The following is a 9,294-nucleotide window of genomic DNA, read 5'->3' as shown; positions in this document are numbered from 1 at the left end:
CTCAATTTGCCAGCAAATTTGGAAAACGCAACAGTGGCCACAGGATTGGAAAAGGTCAGTATACATTCCAATCCCAAAGAAGGGCAATGCCAAGGAATGTTCAAACTATTGCACAATTGCACTCATTTCACACGCTAGCAAGGTCATGCTCAAGATCCTACAAGCTAGGCTTCAACAGTACGTGGATAGAGAACTGCCAGAAGTACAAGCTGGGTTTCGAAGAGGTAGAGGAACTAGAGATCAAATTGCCAACATTCACTGGATTATGGAGAAAGCAAGAGAGTACCAGAAAAACATCTACTTTTGCTTCATTGACTATGCTAAAGCCTTTGACTGTGTGGATCACAACAAACTACGGCAGGTCCTTAAAGAGATGGGAGTACCAGACCACCTCACATGTCTCTTGAGAAACCTGTATAAGGGTCAAGAAGCAACAGTTAGAACCGGATATGGAACAACTGATTGGTTTAGCATAGGAAAAGGAGTACGACAAGGATGTATATTGTCACCTTGGTTATTTAATATATATGCAGAGGACATCATGCGAAATGCTGGCCTGGATGATAAAAAGTAGAGACATCTCCCTGCCAACAAAAGTCCGCATAGTCAAAGCAATGGTATTCCCAGTGGTCATGTATGGCTGCGAGAGTTGGACTATAAGGAAGGCCGAGCACCGAAGAATAGATTCTTTTGAACTATGGTGCTGGAGAAGACTCTTGAGAGTCCCTTGGACTGCAAGAAGATCGAATTAGTCAATCCTAAAAGAAATCAACCCTGCCTGTTCCCTGGAAGGCCAGATAATGAAACTGAAGCTCAAAGACTTTGGCCACCAAATGAGAAGGGAGCACTCACTGGAGAAGACCCTGATGCTGGGAAAGCTTGAAGGTCAAAGACGACGGGGACAGCGAAGGATGAGATGGTTAGACAGTGTCATAGATGCAACGAACATGAAATTGAGCCAACTTCAGAGGGCGGCGGAAGACAGGAAAGCCTGGCGTGATCTGGTCCATGGGGTCGCGAAGAGTCGGACTCGACTGTGCGACTGAACAACAACAATTCCCCATTACTATGTATGGGAGTGAAAGTTAGACAAGGAAGAAAGCTAACAGGATGTAAATTGAGTCATTTGAAATGTGGTAGTGCAGGAGAATTTTACAGGTACCGTGGACCGCCAAAAAGACAAACAAGTGGGTTCTAGGCTAAATCAAGCCTGAACTCTCCCTAGAAGCTGAAAGGACCAAACTGAGGCTCTACTGTACTTTGGTGACCTTATGAGAACACATCTCAGTGACAAAGACAATAATGCCAGGAAAACTGAAGGCAATTAGGAAAAGAGGAAGACCACAACATGAGACGGATTGACTCAGTCAAGGAAGCCATGGCCCTCAGTTTGCAAGACCTGGGCAAGGCTGTTAATAATAGGACATCTTGGAGGTCATTAATTCTTAGGGTCACCATAAGTCAGAAGCGACTTGATGGAACTTAACACATATGCAGGCTTTCTGTAGTCATTGAAATTAAGAGTGTAGGGGTACTCCTGGACCCAGCGTTGTTAATGGATAAAAAAATGGATATGGTGTCAGGACTCAGGAGGTGCCTTCTTTCACTTACGTCTAGATCATAAACTGGCCTGTACCTTGATTCTGCTGACCTAGCTACACTGGTCTATGCATACTATAACCTCAGATTGGACTACTGTAGGGCACTCTACATGGGACTGCCTTGGAAGACCTCTCAGAAGCTCCAGTAGATACCAAGTGTGGCAACAAGGCTCTTCTCTGGGGTGAGATGCTTGGAAAAACATAACTCCAGTGTTGCATCAACTGTTTGCTTCTGGAACTGGTTCAGAGTGCTGGGTATTACCTTTAAGGCCATTCACAGCCTACAGCACTCATATTTATCAAGCCACATTTCCCTCTGTACTGCACTGCACCATTTACAGTCTTCATGCAACCTCCACCTTAAGGTGCCCTCCCTTAGGACTGTCCATATAACCAGGGGTCGTTTCCTGCAGGAACGCACAGGAGTGGAGCTCCGGCAGTAAAGAGCCCAGGGAGCGGGCACATGCAACAAGCCCCGCCCCCTGCTCCCAGCAGCCCTGGGTCACGAGGAGCACAAGGATCTGTGCATCCCCCCCCCCATAGCTAGCAATCCAAAACAGTCGAGTGGAGCCTGAGGAGTGGGTGTTGCCTTCTGACACACTTCCGGTGATACCAGAGGGTGTGGCATATGCAAATAAGTTATGCTAATGAGTTTGCTAATGAGCTCCTGCATGACCCCTGCATATAACTACAGTGAAATCACAGGCCCAGTGCTTTGGAATGGCCCACCAGAGTTGGTGAGGGAGGTGTTTACACTGGCAACATTAAGGAAAGCATGTAAGACAGTTGTATGCCAGAGAGCACTTGGTAAGAGTAAATTAGCAGATTTGGTTGTGCTTATTCTATTCCCGTATGCTTGAAATGTTGATTGCTTTCTAATGTCTAATTTGTGTATTTTAATCTGTGTTTTAATTTTGTTAATTGGACTATTGTAATTTATGTCCTGCAACCTGATTGCTGCATTGTTAACCTTGAATTCGCGGAGATAAGGTGAAAGTGAAATGTTTTAAATAAATAAATCCAGTTAACAAGCATGTGTTTAGATTTTAAACAAAGGCTGCTCCCATTGTTGACTGTTGCTCTTTGTTATATGAGGATTTCCAGCTGTGTTGTTAGTCAATGAAATGCTGAGCAACTTTTATTATCAACATCTATATATCTAATAGCCAAGTTGCCCCCTCCATGCGGATATCTAAATCTGCACATCGGGGGCACTTGGGGAGGCAGAGAGATTTTCCTGCACACTTGGAGCAGTCCCCAGGTGTGCAGAAAAATCAAAAAAAGTTGGGAAAATATAAGGGGGATACTTAAACCCCCCTAAAAGAGCGTGCCCTGTGCATGTACAGAGAACACTCTGGCTGTTGGGGAAACCCCCTCAAGCCTCACCACCAGAGCTGGGGGGGAGGAGATTGGTGGGCCCGGCGGCTGGAAGCCGCTCAGGCCTCTCCACCGGAGCCGGGGGGGGGAAGCTTACCTGTGGCTGCTTCCTCTTCAGCCCTGAGGTCTTCCTGCTTCTGGGAGCCGGGGAGGGGAATACTCCCTCCCCCGCGAGTATTGCGGGTCCCTCGTCTTGTATATATTATTGGCCATGAAGTATTTGGAGTAATTCCTTGCGATGTTGCTGTTTCATTATGGAAATCACCTCCCTTACACCAGTGACCTCCCTGACAAACTTATAAAATGGTTCTACTTTATCATAAGCAACAAAAATGGCACATTGAACCGATTCTTCAGAGGAGCTTGGAAATGCTTTGTGTTTTAGTAGAGTGTGGTGATTTTGGTCTTTTAAGCCCTAAGCTCTTCTTGAGAGCGGTAACTAGAGATGCCCGCCTCCAGGTGGACCTGGGGATCCCCTGGAATTACAGCTCATCTCCAGACTACAGAGATCAGTTCCCCTGGAGAAAATGGATGCTTTGGAGGTTGGATTATGTGGCAATGTACGCCCACGGAGGTCCCTGTCCTCTCCAGGCCTCCACTCCCAAATCTCCAGGAGTTTCCAACCCTGGAGCTGGCAAATCTCCCCTCCTCCACCTCCCACTGGCAGGAAGGAGGGACCCGGCAAACCTAGCGGTGACTGAAGGGTAGCTCTTAATATAGTAGGATCGTGAAACTGTAGGTCAAAGCTTGAGAACAGCCAGTAGCCGACAAGACATCAGACTGATGTGCAAAATAAACCCATCATTTTCATTCAACCCAAAATGATCTTTTTATACAACAGAACCCAGTCCGGTTTTTGATGTCCGTATTAAAAACTACAACACAACAGCAGTACTTCTGATCTGGAATAACACCGATGCGGCTCGACATGGGTACATGTACGCAATAGTGACCGGAGGACGAGAGGTCAAAACAGTCAGAGATACCACTGCGACCGTTGGCGAATTAGAACCTGGTACTAATTACACATTCGAAATATATTCAGAAGCAGGAGACGGTGAAACTAGAGGTGATCCAGTTAGTACAAGCATCTATACAAGTGAGCCTGAATTTTTTTTCCCGTACGAAATGCGAGCTTTCATTGTTGTATGTTCAGATACATTTAAAAAAAACAACAAAAAACCAAGATACAGTGCAGTCGAGTACGTATTGGCTCATTTTACAGAATAATCTATAAAATGCCATTCATTGAGACAAGGGAGAGGGCAGCTGTTAACGTTTTCCTTTCCCTTCCCTAGTGCAGTGGTGCCCGAGAGCTAAGATTTGGAGGGAAAATGTGTGCTTTTATCCTTCGGCCTCCCTGGTTAAAATTTGCCTCCATTTGTTAAAACTGACCCCTGTTTATAACTCTAGTAGAGTGTATCTGTGGATCGGACTGGATCAGGCTTGCACCTAGCAGTAGAAGGTTTCTCCAAATCGTATGTTCCACAGGCTTGAAACAGTTTGTGGCTTATGGGGGCAACCAGGTAGTCAAGAATGTTACGAAGTCTCTTCAGTCTTCTTTCATGCTTGTCTGTCACAAGCAGTGATGGAATCGCTGCTAGCTGTATTCCTGAGTTTCCTATCCGTGCCTACTTTCACAAGATCTGAAATACTGGGGTGATAAATTTCCCCTGCTTAGTAGAATTGGAGTCTAATAAGTGAAGGTGCAAAAGGGAGTTTTCCAGTTGCATTGCCGTCCCGCAGAGTTCCACCTTTCTGACTTTGGAGGACTCAGGAGGGTGTACCTCTCCTTGTGATGGCACTGTCTGCCTGTCTCTCAGATATCCAGGAGACCAGTATCTTTTTTGGATTCCCCAATGGCTTTTGGCGTTCAGTCATGCCGGCCACATGACCACGGAAATGTCTTCGGACAGCGCTGGCTCTTCGCCTTGGAAACGGAGATGAGCACCGCAACCCTAGAGTCGGATTCAACTGGCTTTCGAGCAAGGGAAGCCTTTACCTTTAATGGCTTTTGAGCAGGCAGCATCCCGGGGGTTTTCTGCTCTGGAAAAAGTAGCAGCTGCAACTGTCCTTCCTCTCATTAGGGACATAACCTGGTGGTAGAGCATAGCCTCAGAGCATGGCCTTGGAGAAAGATTAAATCACACATCAGGTCAGGGGTGCCCTTTAATTGTGAATAACATGCCCTTTTTTGTTTTTCTCCCTTTCCCCTGAATTTATCACTGCCTTTCACCTTGCCTTGGTGTGGTAGAGCTTGGCCGCCTCCTGCGCCGGGAGCATTGCCACGCCACCGGCACACCCTGGCCCGGCCACGGCACCCGCCGTCCACCAGAGCCCCCTCGGCGCTCGCTCCGGGACTGCTGCAAGCGCGCCGCCCAGCCTCACCAGCTCCACCGCGGCTGCATGTTCCCCCCGTGCCCGTCGGGCCAGCCCAAGGCAACCGCCTGCCTCTGTCCAAGCGCAAGCCGCGCTCCCCTTAGCGGCCGGAAGCAGGGGGTGGGGCTTTGTCATGTGCCCCGCCCCCGCACCTCACCTGGGGGAACGGCAATCCCCCGCGATCCCCCCCGAAATGACCTCTGCTTGTATCTGTGCTGAGCCTGTATCATGAAAGGAGCTGCAATGGTACATTTTACTGTTTTAAGTCAGCTTGCTAATTAATTCATAGGTGGGGTTACATAGAATATTGTGCACTGCATTTTACAAAATAATTTCTAACTGTTCTTGTGTGTGTGTGTGTTTTTAAACCACAACAGTTCCTAGTTCTGTCTTCAACATCACAGCAACGGATATCAGCTCGGTAGCAGTCAGTTTATCGTGGGTAAACATGGATATAGCTTCTCACACATACTCCTACAGAATACACATTAGTAGAGAAAATGGTACTTACGAGGACGATACAAGCCGAAGCACCCATGCTACAGTTTCACAGTTAATGCCTGGTGTTAATTATACATTCAACATATACTCAGTTGCAGCAGATAACACAACTGAAGGGACTCCAGACAGCATAAGCCTTTTTACAAGTAAGTCAATTAAATGAATATCTTTCTCTTAGAGTCAGACTCTATCCCAGGAGTGTTTATTCCTTCTGGAACTAAATTGTTGCTTTTCACAGCTAACAAAGATGATTGAAGGGCTTGTTTGCAAATGTTAGATCAAGGCCATGGAACGTAGGGATATTTTAGTTCTTATCAGTTTCTGATTGTGCTTTTTTCCGTGTTGGAGGATAGACCTGTACATTCTTAAGATGACATCAGGGTCTGTGTGTGCTTTGTTTTGGGGTAGATTTTGCGTTTCAAATAAAGTGAGATTTTGCTACAGGTTGGGTTTTTTTTACTTTATTTCCATTTCTATTTTAATGTGTAAACTGGGCAGAAATGTAGCGAGCTCCAAAGTGAAGTGTTGAAGATGATCTTTTATTAATTGCAGGGTAGTATAAAAAGGACTAACATACTTTTTCATGTTTTTGAACAGAACCCAGTGCTGTTTCTAGCATCACTGTTAAAAATATCAGCACCATGGAAGTAATTTTAAGTTGGAGTATTAAAGATGCAGCTGCTTCTGGATACACTTACAGAATATACGTAGAGAATGTAAATTTTACTGGTGAGAACTTCACTGAGACAACCTCATTCAAAACTGTTTCCATTCAGAAGTTAAAGCCAGGCACCTCTTATAACTTCTCAGTCTTTGCACAAGTGAATAATGGCAAAACTGAAGGACACTCCAGCAGCCTATCTGTCTGCACAGGTAAACATCAAAGTTGAAGTAAATTTGTTTATGGTAGAGCAAACAGAATTATCTGATAATGTATTGATTCAGGAATGAAAAAGGGAATGTGGAAGGCCTGCTGCTGGTGGTCCTGTCCAGGGGTCTTTTCGTAGAAAAAGAGCTGCAGGAGCTTATTAGCATACGGTATGCTAATGAGCTACTAGGCTATTAACATATTAGCTCATTAGCATATGCAACGCCCCCTGACATCACCGGAAGTGATGGCAGAAGGGAAAGCAGGGGGGGGGAGAGGCATCCTCAAAAGCCTCCCCTTCCCTTCCCCAGCCGTGGAGGGGGGGAAGCGAAGAGAGAAGGGGTTTAAAGTTTAAACCCCTTCTCACTAGAGTTGGGCCGCAGAAGGAGGAAAGAAGAAAGGAAAGAGAGAGATAGAGTAGAGAGAAGGAACAAAGGAAGGAAAGAGTTAGGAAAGAGGAAAAGAAAGAAGGAAAGAAGGAGGGAAAGAAAGAGAGAGAAGGGAAGAAAGAGGGAAAGGAAAGAAGAAGGAAAAGAGAGGAAGGAAGAGAGAAGGAAAAGAGAGGAAGAAAAGGAGGGAAAGAAAAGTAAAGGGCAAGAAAAGGAGGGAAAGAAAAAGGGCAAAGAGATGGGGGGAGGCTCTCCCACCCCCCACTCCCCCAATCAAGCCTCCGCCACCCCCCGCGGATCCCTCACTTACCCCGAGAGGTGGCGGGGAGCGTCTTCTGGCCTCCCCCAGACCGCAGCACTCCGGCGCGGGCCCCAGAAAGGCAGCAACGGGCCTCCCTGGGGCCGTAGTGCTCCAGCACTGGCCCGGGGAGGTGGCCTCCTCTGACCTAACTGGGGCCCGCAGTACTTCAGCACGGGCCCTGCGGCAGCAACAGGCCTCCTGGGGCCTCCCTGGGGCTGCAGTGCTCCAGTGCGGGCCCCAGGGAGGTGGCGACGGGCATCTTCTGGCCTTCCCCCAGGCCGCAGCACTCCGGCGCTGGCCTGGGAAGGCGGGAGGGCTCTTCTGTCCTCCAGGTCGCAGCGCTCCTGCGCAGGCCCCGGGGAGGTGGCGACGGGCCTCCCTGGGGCCACAGTGCTCCGGCACGGGCCCCAGGGAGGCCGGTGATGAGCCGCAGAGTGGAGAGCTGGGGGCAGGGCTTGCTGCCACTGCCATTTGTGGCAGGTCCTGGGCTCCCAGAGCAGCGCTCCGGCGTGCTCTGGCCCCAAAAGACCCCTGTCCTGTCAGTCCCCTGGCAGTAAACCCAGCAGTAAACATGACCCCTGAACTCAGGAAACAAAGGAGCTCTCCTCTTCACGAAAATATCTAAAAGCTGTTTACGGGGACAACGCCTGGTTGGCAGCTGCTGAAAGGAGACTCCTTGGGGAGGCAGACACATTTGATGTTGGAGTCTTGAAGGAAACTTGAAGGCCTCTCCATATTGACCTGGAAGCAAAAGACAAAACCAAGTAATTTAAGCAAGAGCATCCATGTAAAAGCATTACAAGGCCGGTGATGAAGTAAGATACCTGTTCTCAGTCAGCCAGCTGATCAAGGAGAAAGGGGCCATGCTTGTCCTGATATAAGATAGGAGGCCAGCTACCTCCGAGGCTTCATCAGCTTTTGAGTCCAGGTGTAGTAGAGGCACCCCCAGGTGGGAGCAGGTAAGAAGGATTCCTTTAAGTGGTGGAAAGCTAGTCTCAGTGAGGTTGATAAAAGGGAACACAGGATGTGGCAAATAAAATGCAAGCCTGTGATCTGCCAGGCAAAAAGGGAATATGAGGAGCATATAGCAAAAAACATAAAGACCAACAATAAAGCTTTCTGCAGATACTTTAGAAGCAGGAAACCAGGCAGGGAGGCAGTGGGGCCTTTGGATGACCAAGGGGTAAAAAGATTACTGAAGGATGATCGGGAAATGGCTGAGAAGCTGAATTGATTTTTTTTGCCTCTGTCTTCACTGTGGAAGAAGAGAAATGCTTACCCACTCCAGAACTGCTGATTTCAGGAGGGGTGTTGAAAGGCCTGAGTCAGATTGTGGTGACGAGAGAGGAGGTCCTATGACTGATAGACAACTAAAAAACTGATGAATCACCAGGCCCGGATGGCATACATCCGAGAGTTCTGAAAGAACTCAAATGTGAACTTGTGGCTCTCCCAACAAAAATATGTAATCTTTCATTAAAATCTGCCTCCATTCCTGAGGACTGGAAGGTAGCTAATGTCACTCCCATCTTTAAAAAGGGTTCCAGAGGAGATCCGGGAAATTACAGGCCAGTCAGTCTGACATCAGTATCAGGTAAATTGATGGAAACTGTTATTAAGGAGAGAATTAGTAGGCACATTGATGAACAAAAACTATTGAGGCAGACTCAGCATGGGTTCTGTAAGGGAAGATCTTGTCTCACTAACCTGTTAGTGTTCTTTGATGGGGTGAACAAACATGTGGACAAGGGGGACCCAATAGATGTTGTTTACCTTGACTTCCAGAAAACTTTTGATAAAGTTCCTCATCAAAGGCTCCTAAGTAAGCTCAATAGTCAGGGGATAAAAGGACAAGTCCTTTTGTGGATCAAAAACTGG

General features: G+C 47.5%; 1 protein-coding gene across 1 annotated transcript in view; it reads left to right on the top strand.

Moving 5' to 3' along the window:
- Nucleotides 1-9,294, top strand: part of LOC107108401 (receptor-type tyrosine-protein phosphatase eta-like) — a gene marked incomplete at its 5' end in the record, with an annotated part of 58,716 nt that overhangs the window by 17,800 nt on the left and 31,622 nt on the right. Inside the window, 3 exons of the mRNA XM_015408830.1 lie at nt 3,820-4,077; nt 5,735-6,004; nt 6,456-6,731. Coding sequence (XP_015264316.1) covers nt 3,820-4,077; nt 5,735-6,004; nt 6,456-6,731 — 804 coding nt within the window. The remainder of the gene's footprint in view (nt 1-3,819; nt 4,078-5,734; nt 6,005-6,455; nt 6,732-9,294) is intronic.

Source organism: Gekko japonicus, unplaced genomic scaffold (genome assembly GCF_001447785.1).
Source record: "Gekko japonicus isolate JY-2015 unplaced genomic scaffold, Gekko_japonicus_V1.1 scaffold3953, whole genome shotgun sequence".
Taxonomy (NCBI): Eukaryota; Metazoa; Chordata; class Lepidosauria; order Squamata; family Gekkonidae; genus Gekko; species Gekko japonicus.
Note: the sequence above shows the minus strand (reverse complement) of the source record. Positions and strands in the feature narration are given on the sequence as shown.